This window comes from Panthera onca, chromosome A1, assembly GCF_046562875.1.
Source record: "Panthera onca isolate mPanOnc1 chromosome A1, mPanOnc1 haplotype 2, whole genome shotgun sequence".
Lineage (NCBI taxonomy): Eukaryota > Metazoa > Chordata > Mammalia > Carnivora > Felidae > Panthera > Panthera onca.
Genome location: NC_138339.1, coordinates 117,938,440 through 117,965,029, shown reverse-complemented (window position 1 = coordinate 117,965,029; position 26,590 = coordinate 117,938,440). Strand labels below are relative to the sequence as shown.

Genomic DNA, 26,590 nt, shown 5'->3' with positions numbered 1-26,590 from the left:
GTTCAGTAATATTATTATTATTATTATTATTATTATGTACTTTATTGAATACCTCTGTGACTTTATTATTGGTAAATCAAGAAACAAAAATATAAGTATTATGTGGTGCTGCGAAAAGATCCCAATAGGCACTGGCAGGGAGAGAGTCTGGAACCATTGCTTTTCCTTTTTCAAAGCCTTTCTGTGCATTGATTTTTCAAAGAGGTGTATGTACTACCATAACGCGATTTTTTAAAAAAAATTTATTTAAAGAGATTGAGCAAAAAGACCACTGAAGTCCGTCTCACATCCACACATTCAAGTACTGACTCTGGTTTTTAAGGAGCAGTACTTTTTAGGTGACTGGCTTATCTTTGTTATAGCTGCCATTAATATGTTTGACCTTTTCAGCAAATCCTTATAAAGGTTTAAAATAAACACAATCACCCCGGCATGTTTATAACTGAGCTGTGTTTCAACTTCTTGGATAAGAGAGACAATGAGAAAAGTGAAAATATAAACTGTAAATACTTAGCCTTGGGGGCTGGCTTATATTTTGTCCCCTGCAATCTTTTCCCAGAAATCAACTCAGTTACATGAAGGAAGGATCAGTCAGCAGAGTGAAGTCAGAAATTGCTGCTAGCTGCCAGGCGGTGAAAGGGTTAACAAAGGCTGAGTAAGGCGATCCTTGAAATGAGTAAGACTCAGAGTTGTTAAAGTTTTCAAAGCGTGGCAGCCGCTCTTGGGGGAAAGGAAGCCAGTTGGAGGAAGCCTGGCCAAGCAGAGGATCAGAGGATTGTGCTGAGCTGCACACAGCTGGGGTTACAAGCTCAAGGTTAGTGGCCCCCCGCACGTCTCCCCAGAGCTGACATCTTTGGAGAGTTGTCTCAGGAGGGCACGGCGCCATCTCTCATCCCCGTAAGTCATGTCTGCTTCCCTTACTGGTGGGGCCACCCACCCTCCGGCCAAACCTCCTGGGCATTGTGCTCACCCAAAATTTGGCACTTGTGAGGGACAGGTGACCTCTTCCGGGGAGACTTATCTCAACTGGAGACTTCTTTTCAGACATTTAAAAGGAAATTGTTACTGGAGTAAGGATGTTTTCAGACCACACACGCACACCTGTATACACTGCTCTGTCTGGATTTTTGCAGGTTGTGACCACAATCCAGAATTCCTATCTGCTTCAGGTGGAACTGAGAACAATTGTCCAAGAAACTAAACAGGCTGTGTGACGTCGTCTTGTGGGTGGAATATCGTCTCTGAGGCTAGAATAATCAGGGAAGAAAGAAGGGAGGGAGGGAGGGAGAAAAAAAGGAAGAAAGGGAAGGAGGGAGTGAGAGAAGGAGAAAAAAAGAAAAAAAGCTTCCAAGCACCCTGGCCTGTACTTAAGGCAAACAATTTGAAAATGCGTTTCTAGTAAGAATTTTTCTTGTGCAGTGCTAGAACAAAATAATGGGGGAAGGTGCCCTGTGAAGGAAATAATTCTACATCTGCAGGAGGTTCAGATAAACTTATCTACACAACTTGTCTGCATGTGCTGCAGATAACAGATAAAAGTAGGGGAAGAAGGAGGAATAGATAGCTTCACAGAAATTGTGTTCCATGGGGGTCTTGCTGTGGGAACTGAAATTGACTGTCTGCGGGTGGGGGGGGGGGTGGAGAAGGACCCCCTTCGAGGCCGAGAAGGCTCTTCTGCAGGGCTGTTTTGTCTCTGCTCTTGTTTGCACGCCGCCAAGAGGCAATGAGTAAGTAGTCGGTCACCATGCTGAATGCTCCCGCAGATCCTTCAGCAGGCAGGAGTTGAGCCTTATACCTGCTAGCACTGAATCAGAATGAGTCATTTGAAACTTGGGTGCTGGAACAAAGTGCTTGCAAACTGCCTTATGAGACACTGCCTCCATGTAGGTGGGATATACCTCTCTGAGCAGTCACATTTTTTTCCTCTCTTCCTTTCTCATTCAAACAGGCAGGAATTCTGAAGCTCCCGATAGGATAGACCCGGATCTGCCCCCTCGGCTCAGCTCACCCTACCATGCGGACTTTGCCCCTCCAGGTCAAGAGTGGAGTGTTAAAATAAAATGGATGATTTGACGTTACTTGATCTTCTGGAGTGTCCCGTGTGCTTTGAAAAGCTCGATGTCACGGCCAAAGTCCTCCCTTGCCAGCACACCTTCTGCAAACCATGTCTCCAGAGGATTTTCAAGGCCCACAAGGAGCTGAGGTGCCCGGAATGCAGGACCCTGGTGTTTTGCAGCATCGAGGCACTGCCGGCCAACCTGCTGCTCGTGCGTCTTCTAGACGGTGTGCGCTCGGGGCAGAGCTTGGGGAGAGGGGGCTCCTTCCGCAGGCCTGGCGTGCTGACCGCGCAGGACGGCAGGAGAGGCAAGAGTAACCCCAGAGCTCTACAGTCCAGCTCTTTCCGGCTGGTGCCTAATATCAGAATCCACATGGATGGGGTAAGAGAGATCATATTTGTTCATTTCGTGTCCATTTGGAGGTTGGGTCTGTGTATACCAGCAGTTAGGGAACATCTTCCTTTCTTTAGTTACATTTCAAAGAGGTCTGCCAGTGATTCCCCAGAGGTAAGTTTCTGTGGGCAGTGGCCATTTTACGGAAACTCGGTGGAATCCTGAGCCTATCTAATCCATCCAGGAATTCTTAGAATTGTTAAAAGTCTCCCAGGTTGTCTCCCTTGTCTAGAAGGTAACAGTACAAAGAAAGCCTTCGTGATTATTCTTCATCTTTCACTTCTGCTGTTTGAAGCCAAACCAGAGGATGGGGAAAAGAGAGAAAACAAATCCAGCTGCTTTTTGCTTTTGAGATCTTGGAGGAGTTTGCAAATGTCAGGTTTTGTTTCAGTTCTACCCATCTCCCATCTTCCCACCCCAAGTCCTAAAGCGCTATTATGACAGTGCTCATTCATGATCCGTTCAAAGCTATTCTGATACTTGATGCCCAAAGACTGTGCAGGAGGAAAGCGTGTCTGTGGGTGGACTGACTGACAGGAAGGCTGGGCTGTGAAGTAGAACCCATGTGTACAGGAGCCCTACAGGTGTCTTCATTTACAAAATGAATCAAACATACATAAAATGCACCTGAAAGGCTGCCATAAAACCAAAGGACCCGGTAGTGGCACGCAGGAGATCACACTAATGCTTTTGGTATCTGGATAATGCGAATCACTCTGGCCAACCATGCAAATGGATCCTGAGGACTGTGTCTGACCTGGCTGCAAACCTTTTGTGGGAGGCTGTGTTAAGGGCACATCTCGAGAGGATGATGCAGTCCTTGTGAGTCCAGCGAGATTTTGTGCACTGTCACCCCACGAGTCATCATGTCAAAGTAGACACGGGAAGCTGCGACCTGGGTCGCTGGCATACTTAGAAAGTCAAGGCTGCATTCTGTGAAGTTCTTACCTAAAGCTAACTTCTTTAAAGATGACAGCAGAGTCTCTCAACTCCATTGTGAAGAGTAACAGTGGGTGGGAGGGTCTTCTGCGCATTCCTTTCCGCACAGCAGAATAGGCTTATGATGTGCATTCAGGACACTTTTCTAAACTATTCCTTCCAGGGCCTCACCCCTCTTTCCAGTCACTGCACCTCCAAGTTGCCCATGCAGCAAGGGAAAGTGGAAACAGTCAAAAAGGAGAGCAGGAAGACGTGGGCATTGGTGTGAGTTCTTCACTTCAGACTTTTTATTGCCATTGTGCTTGTATGTGTGACCACATTCCAGAATAGGGCTTGGCGCCCTCCTTTCAGGCTTCCCATTAGCCCAAGGTCTAGTCATCAATCAGAATCCACACACCTGGAGAAGGCAGGGTGGGGGTAGGGCAGCAAACTTATCTCAAGTGTCTTGTTTGTAGAGAGTAGGGCTCTATCTGGGGTCAGCAAATCCCCCTGTGAATTCCTAAGACCCAGCAGCCTGTTTCCTCCCCGACCCAGCAAAGTCTGACTTGCCTCCCGGTGGAGTATCATCACTCACTAAGAAAGCATTGCCAGACCGGCAGGAGGCAAGTCTCTAACATCTTCATATATTTTCATTCATGTTTTCATCTTTTTCGATGTGGCTATGTTGCTAAGAAAAGGTGCAGCAAATGTATCCCCAGCTACCAAGTTTTGGAACACAGAAGATTCCCAGGCCCCTCCTAGCATAGGGAGCTGTGTGATTGAGAGCTGATAATATGTAAGAGACAGCTGGTAAGATACTGCATGTCCCTGGAACTCTTTCACAAGGACTTGTAACATCAGACGAAGGTGCCAGTGACGGGGTTGTGCCCATCATCCAAGCTGCACCGGACCAAGTCCTGTCGTGAGGCTGAAACACAGAAGAAGGCTGTTGAAGGCTACTGCTTTCAGGCAGGCCCTGGGTTGGTAAAGATGTTTCTGCAAGAGAGCGGTGCTGGCAGCCTCCCTCAGCCACCCCCGTTCCCTTCATTTTCCAAGCCATCCTTACTTGAAGTGGTTCATCTCCTCCCTTTTGCCTCTCTCACCGGGACTATGAACAAACCCGTTCCTGGATGTAAATATGGCTGTCATTCTGCAACCTGTCTCTGCTTCCACGAATGTAGCTATCTTTCCCGTAAGGGCAAAAGCAGGCATGCACCCCTCAGTTCAGAGAATTGAGTATTGTCTGGGACGCTGCAGTGCCCTGAGAGTCAGAGGAGGCACTCGTATCCTCGGTCTAATCCTTACCAAGTTACTTACCCTCCCTGCCTCCTCAGTTTACCCAATTTAGTCAACAGCTAATAATACTTGCTACCCACCTTCCTCTGGGATGGTGTGAAAATTATCTTTGCAACATACTCTTATTGCCTTAGAAAACATATGCCGTGTGAATGCAAAGCATCATCATTATCATTAATTTAAACCTGCTGTATGACTTTGGACAAGCCACTTAAGATTGCTGGGTCTCAATTTAAAATTCTATAAAATAGGAAAATGTATTGTAAAAACAGAGAGCCATTGTGAGGCTTAACTAATTGGTGTTTACCTAGCACTTTGGGATCCTCAGATGAAAGGCATTTGGAAGATCATTATCATAGTAAACATTATTATTGACTGTTTATTGTGCCCTGTTGTGCATGAGGAATTCTACAAAACGCAGAAGGAGTGATAGCCCTTGCAGGAGAGTGTAATAGGTATTATTACTGAACTTGAGTCTGTGATGAGTCCAGCCCAGGATAATACTAAGTATAAAGTACTGCCCTAAGAGGGCATAAATAACCTGTTGTCCCAGGGTACCATTTTGTAAAACACCTCTTCCAGAGAACCCGATGTTAACCTGGCCCTCTGAAAGAGTTCATTTAACCTCCTGCCTGTGAGTTTGTTAAGCCCGAAGACTGTTGTGCTCACCTAGGCTCATCTAATAAACGGGCTCATCGAGAATTTTTTGTTGGCTCAAAGAGGCCGGGTGCTCCCTGTGCCAGCCAGCATGCCAGGGTGGAGCCAACAGTCACACCTCATGGTGCCAGCCCAAGAGAGAAAAAATAGTCCATTGTGCCTACCTGCCTGAAACCCTCCCAAGCCTACTGGGTAAAAAGAAAGCTTGGGAAATGGCTGTAGATTTCTACAGCGTGCAATTATTTCAAACCAACAGGTGAGATCGAAAGACTCTTGGACGGCCCCTGGCTGTGCAAATCCCACAGGTTCTTACTCCTTCCCTTACAGCAGTCAAGCCAAAGGATTTTGGCAAGTATTCCAGAAGATTACAGGTTCCTGAATAATTGATCTCTCCTCCTCGCTGTGTTAATTTTTAGAAATATTTCTGAATTAAGACAGGCAGTAAAGCAGCGAAGCTTGCGAACTTAGGTTTGAAAAATAGAAGAATTCAAATCCTGCTTGTGCTGCTCAGTTGTTGTATACTGTGGGTGAGTCACTTAAACTTGAGGGCCTCCAAGTCCCGATCTGTGAATTGGAGGTAACAGTAGTACCTACTTCAGAGGGTTGTTGCAAGAAAGAAATGAAATGATTCATGCCAATTAGCTCTCAGCACAGGGACTGGCTCATAATAAGTGCTCAGTAAATGTTGTTGTTATTGAAGTGACTTAATATTTTTTACTCTAAATGGCACATCCTCTTTCACTGGCTTGTTAATGGAGTGTCATCCAAAGATGGCCCTTGGTACCCTGATTTCCAGCCTGTTTGATTTTTCTCCAAATGACCTATGGCTGTGATTCAGATGTGTGATTCTCCCCAACTTGTGCTGGCTCGACAGCACATTTCCAAGACTCTAAAGGAGGCAGGAACTGATTCAAGAAGGTAACTTGCTAGCAAACTTCACTTCCCCAAATAACAAGCTCAAATGAACACATATGCAGGGCAAGAACCTTCCACTTCCCGGCATCTCCAACTTCTTCATTAACTTCTCTCTCTGTTTTTTATTCTCCTGTCTCTTTATCCCCAACACAAATGTTGCTGCCCCAGGTCTTGCAAGGCTGGACTTTCTCCCTTCTTTGTTACACATCATGCCAACCACATACATTTCTGTCTCACTTGCCCCAGCTCAGCGAGAACACACTTGCCACCTCCAGCACACAGACCAGGTGACTGTGTCCTGGAAACCTTTTCAGCTGGTGTTGCAAGCCCCCGAGGGGGTGGGGAATCAGGTCAGAAAACACATGAGGGAATTGAGGCTGAGTAGAAACCAGAAGGCATCCAAGTCCTTTCCTGGGTCTCAGCTGCTGTGTCCTGTGACACAGACAGTGCTTTCTGCTGAGTTTGCAAGGGGAGTGAGACTGTCTGAAGCCCCTGAAAACAGCAAGCAGATGCCACCTGGGTCAGCCAGGACCACATGTGACAGGTGGAGGAACACATAAAGGCAGGAGCTGAGGTTGAGAAGTCAGAAGACCCAGATGGTTCTCCACCTTCACACACATTTTGCAAATCTTTCAAAAAACCATATGGCACCAAATTGGCTCTGCCCTCAACCTCTCTCTGTGTACCTCCTTCCGAGTCACAATCCCTTCCCTTTTATTGCTTACCATAATGTTAAGGATATGTCGTCAGATGGAGCTGGGTTTGTGCTGGGATTCAATTATTTGCCTTAGGCAGGGTCACTTAACCTCTCTTACCCTCAGTTTCCATATTTGTACGGTGGAGATAATAATGGCATGCGTATATCATCAGGCTCTTGTAAGATTAAAATGAGATAATGTATGTAAAAAGCTTAGCACAGATGCCTGGCACATCACAGATGCTAATAAATGTTAGCAACAGAAAATAACAAAACAATAACTGTAAAGGAGACAGTCTGCTGGCATGGGATCTGGAGTTCTTTGCACTCACACTTAAACATGCATGAAGCAAAAGGGAGAGCAAAAGGAAAGGGAGTTTTCAAAAAGACAGAACTACAGTGATGGAAAATAATTCTCAGTGGTTGGCAGAGGTTATGGTGTGAGAGAGGATGTGACTATAAAGGGATAGCACAAGAGAGTTTGGTTGGGTGAGGGAACCGTTGTGTACCCAGACAGCAGTGGCAGCTATAGGAGTCTATATATCTGTTAAAATTCATAGGCATATATACCAGGAGAAAAAAAGTCTGTTTTGCTGCCTAATGATGTTTAAAATATTTTTCAAAACAGAAAGGGAGCTAGCTCTTGTACGCTTCTTTTAGTCTCTGCCTGACTTCACCTAGCCCACTCTGATTTCCTTTCATCTCTTTATATATTGGGCTAGTGCTGGTTTTGAGAAGGACTTTGCCATCATTTGAATGATCAGGAAAATTCCTGCCGGTGGGCTTCTCTGTGTTTCAGTGAGCCATTCTATTACCTCTTTCAGGTTTTCTTATCAGTTAAAGCTGTTTGGCCCAAGCGTGGACAAACCCAACAGCTCAGTCCCCACAGGATGGCCCGAGCAAAGGGGTGGGGCAGCTCTCCTTATGCAACCTCAATTATCCACCTCACCTAAGGGATTAGCCAATGCCTATTTTTCTGTTGTTTTCCTTTCCTCTTAGGAAAGGTTGCCTGCCCACATGTCCCTTCATAGGATAAAGAGAGATTATGAGCACAGAGAGTGCTTATTCAGCCCTTTTACTCACAAAAAGCATCCTCATCTGTCCCATTCCAGATGCCACTACATAGCTTTAGGCTTACGTGGGACCAGCTCAAATACAGCTCTTCTCGATTTCCTTGTCTTCTCTCTTTCTCATTAAAAAAAAAAAAAAATCATGCATATATATTAGAGAAGTCTTTCATAAGGTATATTCTGCAAACTACGAAGGGATGTTCCACAGAGCTCCAGGGTCAAACAAACCTAAGCTTAAAACATAGCCGAACATTGCTTCTATGCGACAACACTTCTCAGAATTTTTAGCAAGCTAATGAATTGTGAGTCTCTAAGTGGTAAATTACAGTAAGAAATGCTCCCCAGATTTCTGTGGTAGTGGCATGCCCCTCTCCTCCCTTTTATTACTACCTTGGATAATATTGATTGTCCATGCAACAAATTTTAGAAAATGTCTCATATTAATGCAAAGGCAGCTGAGCCCCCAAAGAGAACCCCTATGGCAGTTAGGACTACTAACTCTTTCCAAGAAGAGTTTTAGGCAAGTCCTTGCCATTAGAAGATATTTTAGGAGTGCTATTTAAAACTCACCATCACCACCTTCTATACTGTTTATTTAGCTCCTATTGATGTCCAGCTATAAGTACTATGGGAACACAGCAAAGTCAAGATTCTCACCTTCCCAGTGCTTACTCTCTAGGTGTAAAACCAACTAGTCTGTATACATGTAAATACGCTTACGTATACATGTACACACATATATATCCCCGATTTAATGATATTACCCATTAGAAGATACGTTATCATTTTAGTTATATCTCCTAAGGGAAAAAGGAAACAGTACCATGTTAGATGTTCATTTTAAGATACATCCAATTTTAGAAATGTTAAGATATGAAAAAAGGAGTGTCTTACTGTCTGATTTAATTTATATAAAATTCTAGAAATGGCAAAACTATCAACTATAGTGATTTGGGGGATGATGCAGATGTTTTGTATGATGGTGTATAGGTTTGTCTAAATTCATCAAACTGTACTTAAAAATGTACTTAAAAAAGAGTGCATTTTTTTTCTGTATAAATTATAACCCAGTAAAGTCAATTAAGATACAGAAGTCTTAGACTCAAGAAATGATGGCTTTTGAAAATGTCAGGCAGTGAGGTGGTTCATTCTGAAGGAAATGAAGTTTAGCCAATAAGAAGAATCTTCCTAGGAAAAAAATAGGTGTTTTAATCATCAAGAAAAACATGGCCAAGGGGTGAAAAGGCAGCATCTGTTCTGCGCATGTGGGTACTAGGAAAGGCAGGATGGGACAGGGATATCTCAAATAGAATCAAAGTTGGAGGAGAGAGAGAAGGAAACAGATGGAGAAGAGACCAGGTGAGTGGATCCCTAGCCTCAAACCACCACTGAGAAGACACATGTCGGGGACTCTGTACTAGTCTCCCCGCAGCCACACCGGTTCCATGTCATTTCACAGCCTATGGGCTGTATCTGCCTAATGGATTCAGTGCAGCCGGACAATGCTCCAAGGGGATGGCTGAGCTTACTGGCCAAGTGAGGAGCAGCCTCCACTTCACTGATAGAGACAAAGCCATTTTTTTCCCGTAGACATGTTTGGGGTACCCGATACCCCTATCAGGTAGGAATGCCAGCCCGCGCATACAAAGGAAGTGGTAGAACACAGGCAAGGAAAGACAGACAAGCCCATTTGTCATGAGCAGCTTCCTGCAACTTGCGTCTTTTTCAGCCCCAGGGTCAAACAACTCCAGATCCCCACGCTCAGAGGCCAGGACATTTAACAGACTGCTCCTAAGTGCCTGCTCTGTACCAGGCTCAGTCTTGAAAGCTCACACCATCGAAACCTCATACCGGAGGTGCTCATGGACTCAGACCGCAGGACTCAAATAGTAGCTGAGTTCCCCTCCCATCTCTGTCACTGCTCCAGTCTTTCACGCAAGGGACAAGGAGAACGAGCGACTTGTTTTATGTCTCCATACTGTGCTCAGAGCACCCAGCCTACAGCCTGACCCATATTAGGAACCCCCGGATATTTTGTGGATGAGTGAATAAATAAATAAATACATTCACGTCTATGGTAGAGCTCATGAAATCACGAAATAACTCCTAATGATGCAGAAATGAATTCTTCATGGATCAAGCCATTAGAGAGCTATGTGAGGAATGAGCAGCACATTATATTAGGCGTAAAGTCATGCAGTGACTGAAACCTCGTAGAGGTGAATCACTTCATGAAATACGTTTTTGGGTGACAGACAGCACTGTCCAGAAAACAGTGTCCAAGTTCAAAACCACTTGGCTCCATAAGAGACTGTTAAAAACTGAGAACAAACTGAGGGTGGATGGGGGGTGGGAGGGAGGGCAGGGTAGGTGATGGGTATTGAGGAGGGCACCTTTTGGGATGAGCACTGGGTGTTGTATGGAAACCAATTTGACAGTAAATTTCATATATTAAAAAATTAAAAAAAAATAATAAAAAAAATAAAAAAAAAATAAAAACCACTTGGCTCATGAATTGCTAACCCTGAGAACATAGGAAATGCCACTCCACATATGGCTAAACTTTCATGTCAGATATCACAAATTTTATGTGCTCCTTTGATCTTGGGAGAAACGTTATCTGGAGTTCATTGACACTGAGTCACAGAGATACCAGTGACAGAAAGGCAGAGCCTCTAAAAGACTTTGTCACTGTAGTTATGACCTGAATTGACCTGGCCCCCAATATGAAGGGAAGGCAGCATTTCAAGTAGGAACATGGCCCTTGTACCTTTCATGCTGCTAAACCTACATCGTGCATATATGAAACATGCATAAGATTTACCATTTCCGTCATTTTAGGTGTGCTACCATTAATACATTGATAATTAATACATTATTGTGCAACCGTTGCCACTGTTGGTCTCCAGAAGTCGTTCATCATTCTTTACTGAAATGTACCGATTAAGTGGTAACTCTACGTTGCCCTCAGTACGTATTTATGTATTTTTTTTTTTTAACTTCTTTCTCAGGACACCTGGGTGGCTCAGTTGGTTAAGCATCTGACTCTTGGTTTCGGCTCAGGTCGTGATCTCACAGTTCATGAGGTTGAGCCCTGCATGGGGCTGTGCGCTGACAGCACAGAGCCTGCTTGGGATTCTCTCTCCCTCTCCTTCTCTCTCTCAAAATAAATAAATAAACTTAAAAAAAAAAAAAAACAAAAAACTTCTTTGCAAGTAAGAGAAATAGGCATTTTAGTATCATTTTTAAAATATGTATTTCAATTTTCTGTTGCTTCTGACCTTAGTCTTCCAATAAAAATAAGTAAATAAGACAGTGCTGTGATTCAGGACAACGGCTCTCTACTCATGTACTGGCTGTGTGCTTCTGGACAAGTTACTTAGTGACTCCAGGCATCGTTGCTATAAAACAGAAACAGTCAGCTCACTTCACAGGGTTATCGGGAGGATTTAACAAGGTGATATCTATAATGTGCTTAGCCAGGGTCTGGACAAAGAAAGGTTCTAGTAAAGGTTAACTGTCCGCTTGCACTCTCTTTTAAAGTACTACCACACTTCCTGCATTTGGACTGCTTTTTTACTGCATGTAAACACAGAGCAACAGCAATCAGGGAATCACTTGGAGGATAAATCAAGATCCTTCGTGTAAAGTTCTTAGCACAGGACATGACACATGGTAAACCCAGTGACAGTGAATATGAGGAACTGTTGTTACTGTTTCCCATTCATTCGACAGACACGTACGGAATGCTTTTATGAATACGACTCTTGGCTGGGCTCTAGTGATGAACAGAAATAAATAAGATATGATCCTTGTCCTCAAAGAACTTAAGATCTTTTGAGAGAGCCATGCAAAGTAATCATTATGATGCAGTTAATAAATCTTAAAGGACTTATTATGGGTCAGACACTCGGTGAAGCATTTTGACTTAACAGAATCTCACTCTGTTCGCTATCTATAAGGCAGTGAGATGGGTGCTACTGTTGTCTCTATTTTCTCATAAGAGATCTGTGCTCAGTACAAGTTCGTGTAAGACAAAAAAAAAAAAGGGTAGAAAATGGTTACAGATAAAAATTTACAGCATCCTCTCTTTGGTTTGGGGGCAGTTATGGAGGTTGCAGATGGTCTAATCCTAAGTGCCCAAGCATTTACAGAAACCCATGACACTGAGGATTACAACCCTCAGAATAAGTGAGAGGCACATACACTGGGTGGTGAGTTCTGGCGTCACAGTCCTGATGCTGCTGGTTTTGGAAAATGGGCCTGTCAGCCATCATTCACAGACACAGCATAGAAAGCCAAGAGAAGCGCTGGGAGAACGTGGACTATTCACCATTACCCTTCCCCGAGAGGCTAATGGGAAAACTTTAGCCTGGAGATCAGGAGAAATAAGGCACATACTCCTGGGGTGCCTGAAACAGATCACCCAAGCTCAGGGCTTCAGCCAAACTACCAGTGTTAGAGAAGACAAGAATGAAACTGTCTGGCAGTCAGGAAACCTGGCCCATGTGGCCACTGCAGCCCATCCTTAGGTCTCAGTGTAGCTGGCCATAGGTTGCTCCTCAAGTCCCCAGAGTCCCCAGTGCTGTCGTCCCCTGGCCTCCACAGCACGCATCAGACTATATGGCGTTTTCCACTCACTTCTCTTTCCTACTGGACCATAAGCCCCATGTGGTTAAGGAGGTATGTTGTCTCCTCTGTAGCTCGCACAGTGCATGAAATGCAAACAGCATTCAGTAAGTATTTAATTACTGAATGCATACTGCTTGCCATGTTGCAAGAAACTGCAATTAGATTCAGCAGCTTCGTGGCTGAGGAGCTCCTGGTGTCTTCCCCTGAGGCTAGAGGAGAGGGGATATACCAGCCATTTTGTCCCCAGGATCCTCTCCAGCCCCTGACTCATTGACAAGGGTGTTTCTTGATGTCAAGCCAGGTGTGTTAGGAATGGCACATAGGTGCTTTCAGGGGTTTCAGAGGTAATTGGGAGGTGAAAAAAGAAGTCCAGCCAGGATGGAGCCAGGTAGGAACACCAACGGAAGGATGTGCCACAAACCTCTGAGCAAGTTGCCCTGGTTTTACAGAATTAAAGATGATATTGGTGCATATAGTATTTTAACTGGTTGCCAAGGCAATGCAGCAGAATCAGTGGGCATGGGGCAGGAATAGAACTCTGCAGAGCTGTGTTCAGGAGGGATGTTTGTGATATTAACAAGCTGCGTGGAGCTGAGAAAGGCAAGGCTGCAATAAATCTTATCTGGGACGTTTGCTTAATAAACAAGAATGGCAGAGAAAAGGAGGGGCAGAGGAGAAATCTTCCCTTGCTGGCTCTCTGGAGAAGCAGGAAAGACAGTCTTCTGGATTTCAAATTTCTCCTTGGACTGGTAAATTCCCATAGATGAGGAAAATCCAAGTAGATTGGTTCCATGCAATTGGTTCCATGGGAGGGGGAATAGGGTGATTGAAGAATGGAAGGAGATGGCCATGTTCTCTTCCTCTTGAGAGATCCTAAAAGGATCCAGGATCCAGGAGCCTGCATTTTAACAGAAAGAACATGTCCCATCCCCTCCTTTGGTATTAGAGAATTTCTGATTAAATATCTTTTTATTGTTTTATTTTTGTTTTCTGAAGATTTTGAAACACTAGGATTTTTTTTTTCATTATCGTAAAACATGTTCTGGGTTTCCTAACTTGGCCATTCTAGCTGCTATCCCACGGCCTAGCGAATCCAGCAGACTTCATCGTGTGGAGTGACTATCCTGATTGCTTGGGCAAGGAGTGATGGACCAGGGAGGAGAGAAGCCAGAGAGGAGGTGGAAATAGATACTAGCGCCTTAATAACAACATCCATCACATCATTTACACCATGTGCCAGACACTGTGCGAAATAAACATGGTTTTCCTTGAATCCTCCTAACAACCCATGCAAGTCAGTGGTATTTTCCCACTTAATAGATGAGGAAACTGTTAGGAAGTGTAAGAAACAGGATATGAACCAGGTCTGCCTGCATCCAAGGACTGGGCTCTTAACCAGATCAGTCCAGGTGACCAAGACTGGTTGCCCAAGTATGGCTGTTCCCTTGGAGCTCCACACAGCTTTGCACTCTCTACCACAGCTGGTTGGCACCTGTTGGCACCAAAAGTACCATTCTAATGTTGCTGATAAGCTTTCAGAGCATGATGTAATCTGTGGCCAACCCAGTTCCACGTTAATGATATGCTGTGTCTTAACTGGGTGCTGCTTGGTCAGAAATTTAAGGTTTTAAGTGGTAGATATGAGTTAAGGTGAACAGAGACGGAAATGAGAGGGAGGGAATGGAGTCAGAGAAAAGAGGAGGGTAGAGAAGAGAAAGGCAGAAAAGTTTGCATCTGTGATCTACACTGGGGCAACAAAAACCAACGAGGGAGAAGGAGAAAAGGGAGGAAAGCTGATCAAGGGACCACATGCACAAGGGCAGAATACTTGGAGAGATATGTTATCAGGAGTTAGGACAAGCTCTGATCCAGAACCGGTCTGCTTTGCCTAGAAATGCAAACAGAGTCAGAACAAATATTTATGTTCTGTTCCTTTTGGAAACCTGTCATCTGGATTGGCAAAATGGTCCTAGGTGGGGACAAATAGAGCCTGAAATTCAGGAAAGTCAGCTTCTAATCCTGCCTTAGCTGAAAACCAACCATGTGACATGAAATGTACCTGAGCGCTTAACGTGTGAGAAATTACTGTACTTACAGGAAAAGTCCCAGATTCTTTAAATCTCAAGATTCTAGCGTCTCAAATTTAAAACTTATCCTTTTTATATTTTACAGATTATACAAACGATACACAAGAATCAGAATTTAAAGAAATAAAATATAAAGGTTTTCAGAAAAATAGGTACAGTTTTTGAGGTACCGTCTTCAGGGGCTGTGCTAAATACTTTACCCGCAAAGGCTTTTAAATCCACAGAGCAACAGATAAGGAAACTGAGGCTCAGAAATACTGAGTAGCTTGCCCACAGTTACTCACATAGATTAAGTGCACGCCCACATTCTTGACCACTCTTGACATTATACTGGTTAATCGTGCAGCAACAGTAACTCTCCCTCTCTTGCTCAAGGAGTATATCTAGAACATACTTCTGTAACTTATTAACGTGGCTTTTATAAGTTTCTCCAAGTCATGTTACCTTTGTAAATGTTGTCACTCTAGAACTACATAGTACCAGCCACATGTACAAGGATTGAGTGAGCCCTCTGATTCCTTTAATATTCTAGAATCACATGCCTGAAAGAGATCTTAAAAGTCCTCCGAGCCAACCATTTCTCCTATGCTTCAGTCCTCTCTTGGACTTCCCACATAACCGGTGCATTTAAATCTCCAGTATGGGAGAGTTTTCTGTGCCTGAACCCACTCTTATTACCCCAACCTCTAGGCAGCAGTATTAGAAAAGTCTTCCTGCAATTGAGTCAACAAGACACAGCTATCCTTTCTTTGGATAGGGGGACCAAAGGTCATTGAAGGCAACTTAGAAAATGTGCATTTTATTCTTATGTCTTATTTTCTCCAGGCTGAAGTACTTCACTTAGTTCACCTGGTGAGCAGGTTTTAAGTCACCTGGTGAGCTGGTCTTAACCCAGGGGGTAAGATCCAAGAAGAGGATCAGGGGCTATGAAGTCATAATAGTTGATTGAAAATCCCAGCTCTACCTCTTGTTAGTTGTGTGACCTTGTGCAAGTCATTTAATCCCCCTTAGCCCTGATCTCTTCCTCTGAAAATGGGGTAACAGTACCTGCCATATGCGTTCGTTCTGAAGATTAAATGAGATAGTACATGTGACACATTCAAGGACTGATCCATAAATGCATACTTAAGACATGTTAATAATTTTTATTATTCTTCACTATTATTATTGCCAGTCTCTCTGCATCGGTACCCATCTTATTTCACGGAGGGCACCTGCTCCAGAGTCCAGTTGCTGTCTGTTTAAACTGCCCACAAAGAAACGTAACAGAGTTTCGTCCTATGAAAGATCTCCAAATTAACTCCACACTAGCTTTCAGGTAGCTTCAGGAACAACTGCCACACTCCTCAAGAGTCTCTCTTGGGATCTCTTCCTGGTAGAGAGCCTCTAGCTATAACAAGCCTTGCTACAACAACAGTATTATAGGAACGTTACTCTTAAAAACACCGTAGAAAATACCTTTTTCATCATGCTCTAAGTTGTGGAGGGCACATTTAACCTTTCTGTGGTGCATGGTAGGTTACTGGTATAAAATAAACTCAATAAAAGGAAGAAATTGTGCACTGAAATAATAATACCACTAGTATTAACTCATTACATAAATATATATTGAGTGCTTAACTAGGTACCAGACACTACACTAGGCACTACAATATAACCATAAGCAAGACAGACCTATAATATACACTCTTCCGGGGTAGAGAAAAAGAACCAAGACCCCCATGGTCTTAGGTCCCCCCAGAATCAGACGCTATCATGAACACTGAGTGCTTACAGATTATTTGGGAAGTATAATGACATTGGCAGGAGAGTGGGGATATCATACAAAGGAGGGATGGTGGCTGGTGTTATGAAGCCATTTATCACAGAGGATGACTAGAGCTCAATCCTTCAGGAAAGCTCTGGGAAACAGTGTAAAACTCAGACCCCAGAATCATCCTGGCCAACAGATGAAAGACCTGGGGTATTGTTGCCCATGTGCCTGTCACTCATTGGCTAAGAACTCATGGGCCAAAATAGTTTCTAGAAGCTCAAGGGAAGGCTTCCTACAAAATTGTAGATGTTGACCATTGGAAGTGAGGCTGGATTACACAGAAATGGTAAAGGGATCTGAAAAGATGAGGGTAGAGTACCATCAGCATCATGCACACACACCAAATTACCAAAATACTCACAAATTGTGATCAGTTTACTGAATAAACTAACTCTACACAAAGGTATAAAATAAAGGGTGAAAGGGAAGGCTTCTGACCAGAGTAGTCAAAGAATGCCTTGTTAAGAGGAGGCATTTTTGCTGAGACCTGAAGAATGAGAGGAAGACAGTTCCATGAAGGGCAGAGAATTGGGGTACAGCTCTGGAGAACATCTTGAGCTCTGTTCCCAGAGGGCAGAGGGAGCTTAGTGAGTCTAGGGAACTGACTGGAGACCCAGATGGCTACAGGAGAAGGTCTAGAGGACCAAGGTGCTGTGGTGATAAAAGAGATTGGATCCTACTGGCAATCAGAAAGATCAAAGATGGGAAGTAATTTGACCTGATTTTCAGTTTAATATTTACTTTGGCTCCTGTGTGAGAAATTAACATCTGCGGGACAAGAATGGTAGCAGAAGACCAATTCTAGTCTTCTCGATGGGTGGCCCGGACTAAGATGGTGGCAGTGATGGAGAGAAGTGGATGGATATGAGAGCAAATCTGGACGTAGAAACAGGAGAACTTGCTGCAATCTGGACTCTAAGCGTCATTAACTTTTACTGTGCTAATAAGCACTTCCATTTGACTCTTGCAACCGCTGCATGAGGTATTACCTTCATTCCCATTTTACAGATGGGAAGACCGAGGTTCAGAAAGATTAATTTGCTGGAGGTCACACCAAGAATAAGAAACAAAGGTGGATGCAGCCAAAGCTGATGCTCTTAAAGAGCTCTCTGGTAGCACTAAAACAGAGAGGTGGGGTCAGCTGCATGTCCCCTTCTCGGAATGTGCACATCACCATTCACTTCACTGGCAGCACTTGTAGGATGTCTATGAGGCAGAGGAACAATCATAGGCATTAAAAACAGAAGACATGGGTTTGAATCCCAGCTCTCTCACTTTCTGACTATCATAATAACTCTTGGCCTCAGTTTCCTTCCCAATAAAGTCACATTAACACCTACTTCAAATGGTTATTCTTGAGATTAAGTGGTACGTTGTAAAGCTCAATCAGTAGGGTATCCCAGCATCAATTCAGACCGTGTCCCCAGGTGCCCCCACCTGGGAGCAGAACTGGGGCCACGTCAGGCTCCCTCCCTTAGGAGTTGGTTCAGAAGACTTGACTGTGCAGACTCGGGGATGGGTTCCTTCAAAGGGGAACTCATCTAAGCAAATTTCTCCCACAACTCTGTCTGCGGCCTGACCTAGACTGGGTACTGCATAAAGGCACTCCTGAACCAAGTTCATCTCAGGCTTTTTTGAAAAATGCCACCTTATAAGGGATCATAAAGCATAGATGCTGAGAGCTACCAAGGACTGTAAAAAACATCTAGTCCAATGTCTCACATAAACGTGGAGTCTAAGGCTTAGTGAGAGGAGTAGACTTTCCAAGACCTCACATTTGCCAGTAAATAGGCACAAGGACCAGAGTCCAGGTCTCCTGAATCTCAGTCCGAGCACCTTGTATTTTACCAAACTGCCTTGCATCTTGCCGTGTCATTGTAATTAGTTTGCTGGGCTTGGGTCAGAGGCCTCCAAACCAGATTTCAGCATAAAGAATATTTTTAGAAACATGAACACATTCAGATCATGTCTAGTGTTTTGCAGCGTGGCCTCTTCAGGGCACTTTCAGACCTCTGGCGCCCACTGCAATTTGGTTTGAGAAGCAAATAACCATTTACGTAGCCTCACAGTTTATGCCAATTTTAAGCCTCAAAAAGGCAGTTTCCAAAGACTCAGGGGATAGAAAAAGGGAGACGCAATACAGAGAGACAGAGAATAAAACTAAGTGGCAATGAAAACATGTTTCAAATGAAAAGCAAAAGGTCTGAAAACGGTACATGTGGAATTGGCAGCAAATGCCTCCGACCTCACGGACACCGTTATGTAAAAATCACTTTTGTCAGCAACCTTTTGCCTAATCCCAACTCTTTTAGTGTTGCTTTTTAACATTCAAAATTATTTCCAAAGAATGGAAGTGATTACTGGGTCACAGGGGATGATATTTGTGAGGCTCCCTTACATAATATTAATTTGCTTTCATCTGTGTTCACAAAACTCTTTCAATCACAAGTCACAGAAACCCACCTCAAACCAGCTCAACTACAAGTGTGGATGTGTTAGCTCAAAGAATGGGAACCAAAGGGCCTCTTAAAGACCCAGATTGTCCTGTCAGATCACTTTCCTCTGTCTTGATTCCACCTCTTTCTACATATTGGCATCATTCACTCCAAGTGCAAAGGCCATTTTCCATGATGCACATAGAAGAAGGTGCATCCTCCCAGGTACGTAGTGACAAACAATAGAATCTACTGCAAAAACAGATTTAAGAGACAGGATTTGTTTAAAAAAAAAAAAAGAGGATATGAAGTAGTTCAAAGAACTTCTAGGAGGGCCGCAAAGCCTGATTTGAGGCCACCTTGCCAGGAACAATGCCCCCCCAGTGATCAAAGGCTGACCTCCAGGGCTGACTTGACTGGCCCTGAACACTGAGGCCCTTCCCAGCCCTGCTCCTAATACTGCAGCTGGAGGTCACCCTGGCTTTAGCAAACTCTGCCACCGTCCCACAGAGTGGAGGCAAATCTACCCTGGTCCCCTCTTCATGTCACAAGCTCCCACTTCAAATTCAAGTCAGGTCTCTGCAACTGACAAAGCCTAAACCCCCGAGTCCAAGCCATACCGATAAAGCAGGCATCTTCACTTCTCAATTTTGAGGCAGTTTCTGCCACCCACCAAGATTTATAAGGTAGGCGTCTTCCCAAACATAGAAAGGGGGTTCAGATACAGGCATTCAAAGGAATCACAAATACGTACTATAAGAAACATAGCAACAGCTCAGATTTACATTGCTCCACCCCTACAATGCCAGGACAGAAGGAAGGTCTCTTTCAGCGCCACCTAGATCAGTGCCTAGCAATTAGTAAATATGTGCCTGTTTGAAATGACCCAGAAGCTTTAACAAATAAAGCCTGATTCCAAATCCTAAGACTCCTTTGTGTCTGATGCTGACGAGACTAAGATGGAATTAAAGTCATCTGTTCTCTTCATTTCCCTGTGTCTGAAAGATTTGTTCCCTGACCTTTAGTTTAAGATGGCCAGGTTGACCTACCTCACTTGGTCTAACTTTTATGGCTGTTTAATTTCTTCTTTGGAGGTAGGGGGAAGGGACATAGTATTTCTGACAAATGGAAATCTGGCATTTTTACCAATGGCAGTCTACTGAAATAGAAAATGAGACTCTTACCTAGGAAGAATATTAACAGGATGTAAAATTGCTATTGGCACTTCAAGATACATTAGCAGGGTCAAAACTGGGATCAAAAAGAACTCAATAGGCAAGGCAGATGGCACATACAATTCTCAGTTTCATTGAAAACAGGGCAGGAAGTTAAAATGCAATCCCTCAAAGAGCTTTCACAGGTAGTGTGATATTTGATAGCAGCAAGCAACTGATGGAAATTTTTATACAGATGCTGAAATTAGCTTTGCTAACACATATTCCTGTGGTGAGCACTACCCAACCTTGACTCTTGCAAAGTTGCCCACAGAGATAAAATGAAGAGGGCTAACTGATAACATTTTCTGAAGACAAGAGGATTTTTCAGGGACCACTGCATTCCTGCCTCTATCCTCCCCTCTCCCCCGTCATGTCAGTTCAAAAGAGTTTGTAGTGGGGAAAAGTCCCGAGGGGGTCATCTTTAGATGTCACTTGTGACAGTTTGCCTAATTTGGTAGTAAACATAAGAACATATTGAGTCATGAGAATTTTCTCATTTCTCAGTAAAGCACATTCTTCGACTCCTCTCCAGACTACTCCTGACTCTGGCCTGGGGAAGGGGAGAGAGCCCACGAGAGAGAACATTGCAGAGGCAGATGCCGTCATGCTCAGTATTCTAGGTGCAGACAGGGAACTATTTCAGGATTCTCTGGAATGAAAGGACTCCAATTTCTGAAATATAGGAAATAATCATTGTGATTGGTGGTGACAAGAATTTTTTTTTTAGCTTTGATCTAAAAATAGAAGGAGTCTGGGCATCCACTTGGGCACATGCACTGTAACCACAGTGGTTTTGTCATTTTAAGTGAAGTTGCTGACTGAGGCTGTCAATTCAGCAAGAAAGAGAAGTTGGCCAAGCCAGAGTCGTTAACCTCAAGTGTCGAATTTTATTGATACTGTTTAGACCAATGTATCCAAGGAAATTTCCTCTGCATCAGCCCAGTTTATCAGCTGTATGTATGAGGGCCTTTTCAGTTGTAATTTGAAAAATTCCTTGCCAAACTAACTTGAAAAAAAAAAAAATGGGAGATGGTTTCGTGGAGATGTGACAAGTGGATCTTAGGCATGGCAGTATCTAGGAGTTCACAGTCATCTGAATTCTGTATGTAACTCTCTGGCTCTCACCTCTGCCTACTGCAGCTTTCTTCATTCTCAGGAAAGTTCTTTCCTGGAGAAAGATATTGGCAGCCAAAGTCTATGTCATTCTTAAAGCTCTTAATCTTAGACAAATTGAGGGTTTCTTCTTCCATGACAGCTCTATCAAGGAGACTCCAATTAGCTTACCTTGGTCTCCAGTGCTTCTCTAAGAGCGATTGAGGTGAATAGGATAGAAGGAATACTCTGATTGGTCAGGACTAGGTCACATGGCCAACTCTGAAGCCAGAGGGCAGAACAGGGTCAGCCCACCTAAACACCTCAGGGACTGAGCAGAATTACTAGGGAGTAAAGGAGAGTTAGTTCACGAGAGAAGAGAGTCTGTGCAGACCAATGTCTCAGTAAGAATACATTTAAATCCTGGGTACATTTTTAGGTTATTAACTTTTTATGCACAGAAGTTAAAAGCAAAAAGAACCAAAATTCAAAGTAACCCACCAACACCTTATTATTTCCCCGAACTTTCTCATTTTCCATCCAGCCTCTTCACCACTGCACAAATCAGTCTATCAAAATCCTGCTCAAACTTTCTAAGGTCCTGTTCCAATGCTGCCTCTTTAGAAAATCTTCTCAGTTGGTCCCGTGAGACTCTGTCTCCCTGCTCTGTTCCTGTATGAACTGGCACTACCTTGCCCTGCCTTCATATGTATTATATATGCATGGTTTTGCCTTATGCCCTCTGCCCCCCGCACTCAGAGGATACTTTTTTATTTTTTCAGAAAGAGAGAGGGTGCAAGTGAGCAAAGGGCAGAGAGACAGAGAGAGAGAGAGAGAGAGAGAGAGAGAGAGAGAGAGAGAGAATTCCAGGAGGGGCAGAAGGGGAGGAGAGGGGGAGAGAAAGAGAGAGAGAAGAGGGGCTCACCCAAAGCAGGCTCATTCTTGCCTGGAGTGGGGCTCAAGCTCACCCAATGGGGGACTCAAATTCATGAACCATGAGATCATGACATGAACCAAAGTCAGATGCTTAATGACTGAGCTACCCAGGTGCCCCAGAAAATTCTTTAAAAAGAAACAGAAATAAGGGGGCAAGTGAAGGAGGAAAAAAAGAGGCTGAGTATTTCTTGTCTGTTTCTCCTCCTGGACTCAGTTCTTAGTGGGGCAATGATTCTGCGTTGTTCAACTCTTCCTTTTTTTATAGCTTGCACAAAATAAATACTGAGTACATGGATGAATGGATGGAGGGAGGGAGGGAGGGAGGGAGGGATGGGTGGAGGGACGGATGGCTGGAGGGAAGGATGGAAGGAGGGAGGGAAGGAGGGAGGGAGGGAGGGAGGGATAAGTGGAAGACTCTTGGGGTTAATCGTAGGCTGGCATAAGCCTTCCCACTGTACTAATAAGAAAGAGTTCCAAAGAATGAAGGGATTAAGATCAGCTGAGTGAGCAACCAAAAATTGTATAGTACCAAGTGTCGTAACCACACTGAGACAAATAGGACATAATGCATTTAAATTATTGCAAAAGAGAATTTGTTTTAACATGACAAACTACCCTCCTGTCAGGCTGATTAAATACGAGAACCCCTCCTACCATCACTTGTAATTACTTTCCAAGTTTCCTGACAACAGGGACTGGAGTAAATATTATCAAGTGACCTGTAACCATGTCCCTCACCCCCAGTTCTTTGATCCCTTGGAGTTCCCCCTAACTGTTGGGGTTTTTTTTGGTTTTGTTTGTTTGTTTGTTTGTTTTTATTGCAGCATCTCTGTATCACCAGAACATCCAAAAAGTGCAGTTTCGGTTAAGTTCTGCTTACAGAAAAAGAAGTAAGCAGATTGTAGAGACTTGCCCTTGTCAGTTTTGACTGTGGATCCTTGAGTGATCCACGTCAGGGCTCCACGTAGTTTCCATGAAAAATGCTTCAGTAGAAAAACACATTTTTTTGTAGGTTCTGAGAACAATTAAACGAAGTAGTAAACTCGGTTTTGAGGGTTTGTTATTTGTGTGACAAGGCCGTTCAGAAAGCAAAAATTAGAAGACCCTGTTTCAGCCATTTGCAGCTTTTCAGTTTTTCTCCTAGAAATAGCACTGCCCTGTTTTTTCCGTGGTGTTTACCCTCAGGCTATATCTGATTCTGTAAGTGGCCATCAAATGAAGATTGATGTGAGTTCACTGTTTATCTGGGGCTATATTAGCCCCATGGTCAACAGTCAGTTCACACACTGTGTTTCAAATCACTGTAAAGCTGTCCCGAGCAATCATCATTTTACTATCTAGAGCCATCATCATTTTGGATGAGGGTGATGGCAGTCTTCTGTGAAACTAAGACAAGAAAAAGAAAGTTGAAGTTCAGTTGTAATCATTTCAACAAACATTGCCTTTTGCACAGAAAGCAGTAGACTGTGCATTGTGGGGCTTTTAAAGCTGAAAAGAACTAATACAGTCAGTGTTTACATGAACTACGCTAAGTGTCATTCATCCTTTCAACAAATATTTATTTATCAGCCGCCACCATATGGCAGACAGATTGCTAGGCTGGGGGGGTTGGTGGGGAGGAGATACAGTGGAGAAAAGTGTAGATGCAATTAGTTACCTCTGTTACAGAGCGTGCAGTCTGGAGTTAGGTAGTGAAACACACAAATGAATATATAATTTTAAGGTGTGATTTAAGGTGTAATTGGTCATAAGAAAGAAAAGTCTTGAAAGCTGTGGCTTACTCTAGGGGAGGGATATTTGGACAATATTTGAGGAGGAAGACATAATTAAAATGAGGATCAGAGACCATAAAAGGTACTTCCTGAGGAAGTAAAGGCTGAGTAGGGATGAGCCAATTGAAGAGGTGGGCAAGGGTATTTGAAACAAAGAGAATAGCTTGTGCAGCTGAGGAGGGGATAATGAACTGGTAGAGGACAGGACCCAGGCCTTGTAAAGAAGGGGAAAGGAGTCACAGGGGAGGGAAGAAAGCAGCAGGGACCCAGTCAGATTTTAAGGACCATGGGAAGCCACTGACATTTTAGATAAGAACAGTATGATCCAGTTTACATTTTCTCAAGATCATTCTGGCTGCCTTGGTGAGAAGGACTGGCTGAGGGCAAAATGGAAATAGGGAGACCTATTAGGAGAACATGGTATAGGGAGATGGGGTGGCAGCAGAGACAGAGAGCAGTGACATCTTTGAGATCCATTTTAGAGACTTGGCTCCCTCAGCTGTAGTCAAGAAGTCATATCATGAGGTTGTGAGAATCAAGGAAGACCATGTATGTGATGAGTTTATAATGATGCTTGACACATTGTAAGTGTTCAGTAAATGTTAGCTATTGTCATTATTTTGACCAATGGGAATGCTTTGACTAAAAATTCCCTTTTCTGTTAAGAACCATCTAGACAGGGGTTCTAGTTTATGAGAATTAAAATATACATTCTATGTCCAGCACTGTACCAAACACTTGGAGGAACCCAAGAAAGATGAAATAGGGTTCCGACACTGAGAACAATCTAAATTTTATAGGTGGGAATGAAGAGATGTAAGACAGAAACTCATGACACAAACAGGAGTAATTATAAGTAGACCCTTCAAGGGAATAAGAACCATTTAGCTTTTACACTTTAGGTTAAAACCTGCCAACAAGAGCAATGATAATGAAATAGAAGTCCAGATATAAGTTGAATACTGTTTAAGGTTCTGACTTAGGCAGCTGCTTCAAAACAAGAGTTTTATTGGAGACAAGGCTCCCGGTGTTTAAGTAAACTCTAAATAGATATCAGTTGACTCTCCTAATTTGCCCTTTTAGCACTCCTGCCCAAGTTAGTTAGTGACCAGTGGCTGGGCACTGAAAGCCGTCTGTTAGCTCTATCAGTGGAACAAGGTGCCTTAAGTTAAAGTCATTCCACAGAAGTGCCAAAAATAAAGTAATATTTATTTTACTACGTGCCAAGTGCCAGACCCCATAGGTAGGCACTATTCCTCTGCTTTGTGGGGGAAGAAGCTGAGGTTTATTGAGTTTAAGGGATGTTCCTGTGGTTTCAGAGATTAAAAGTGGCAGAAGGGGGATTTGAACACAGGTCTATCTAATGCCAGGGTGCAGAATGACCACTCTGTAGGATTATCTGCTGACTACTTTGTAGCGCTCTCTCTCTCTCTCTCTCTCTCTCGCTCTCTCTCATAGTCAACAATGAGGACACTTAGGAGCTGAATTTGTGGTGAATTATTTCCCTAGAAATGGACTTCTCAACTTTAATTTCAGGGGATCTGTGAATTCTTGACATCTTACAAAAAACCATAAGGATGTGTGCCTCTGTGATATTTCCTGAGCAAGAGACCATACATAGCCTTCTTCAGATTGTCCAAAAGTTCATGACCCTACAAAATGTTAACATTTTTCCTCATCTATCAAAATTTAAGATGTATGTACTCATTAATTTAATAATTTCACTTGTGGAACACTAGCAAAATGCTTAACAATATTTGTGCACACATTCTCAAACATTGCATCGTTGTTTCTAAAAGAAAACACTGGAAACAACCCCAAATCCCATAGGTAGGGACATAACAAAACAACGATACATTATAGATATTATAGCCATTTTGAAAAACAAGGTAGCTCTACATATACTAATAAAACATGTCCATAAACTACAACTAAATGAGAAAAATGAGTTGCAGAACATATCTACATGTGTTATATATGTATATTTGTTTAAAATTATGTTTCATATGTGTTTGTGCATGTATGCAGGTTTGTATATGCATAGCACTAAATCTATAACATCATTTTCCAATATAAATACTATGTGAGCTACACATCTAATTTAAAAATTTTAGTAGCCACGTTAAATAAGACAAAGGTGATAGTAATCCTAAAAATATTTTTCATTTGGTCCAGTATATCAAAATATTATCATTTGACCAAGTAATCAGTATAAAAATTATTGAGATAATTTACATTCTTTCTTCCTAAGTTTTTTTTTTAATCCAGTGTGCAGTTTTCACTTACAGCACATTATAATTTAACTATCTCCATTTTAAGCCCTTTATACTCACATGTGGCTAGTGGCTTCCATATTAGATAGAGAAAACCTTGAAGCTTATTTGCCAGACTATAGATGGAAGTTATCTTGATCAAGAAGTAGGATTCAAGAGAGAGCAAAAAAGGGGAGCTGTATTTTCTTTATACATTTTATAGTGCCGATATTTCTTTATAGGGAAGAAAATTTTCTTTTTTACATATATTTTATATAACTGTCAGGAGGAACATATAGGTACATGAATTTGCTTCTCAGGTCTAATCAGATAACCCACCCAGGCTAATAA

General features: G+C 43.1%; 1 protein-coding gene across 5 annotated transcripts in view; it reads left to right on the top strand.

Annotated features, from left to right (window-relative positions):
* Positions 1-710: 710 nt before the first annotated feature.
* Positions 711-26,590, top strand: part of SH3RF2 (SH3 domain containing ring finger 2) — a 129,379-nt gene continuing 103,499 nt past the window's right edge. For 2 of the 5 annotated variants that reach the window (XM_060635836.3, XM_060635837.2), the window contains exons 1-2: positions 764-897; positions 1,949-2,438. In XM_060635836.3, coding sequence (XP_060491819.1) covers positions 2,061-2,438 — 378 coding nt within the window. In that variant the 5' untranslated portion in view covers positions 764-897; positions 1,949-2,060. Of the gene's footprint in view, positions 898-1,948; positions 2,439-26,590 lie in introns of all 5 variants that reach the window. The other 3 variants (XM_060635835.2, XM_060635834.2, XM_060635838.2) reach the window with 3 other exon arrangements.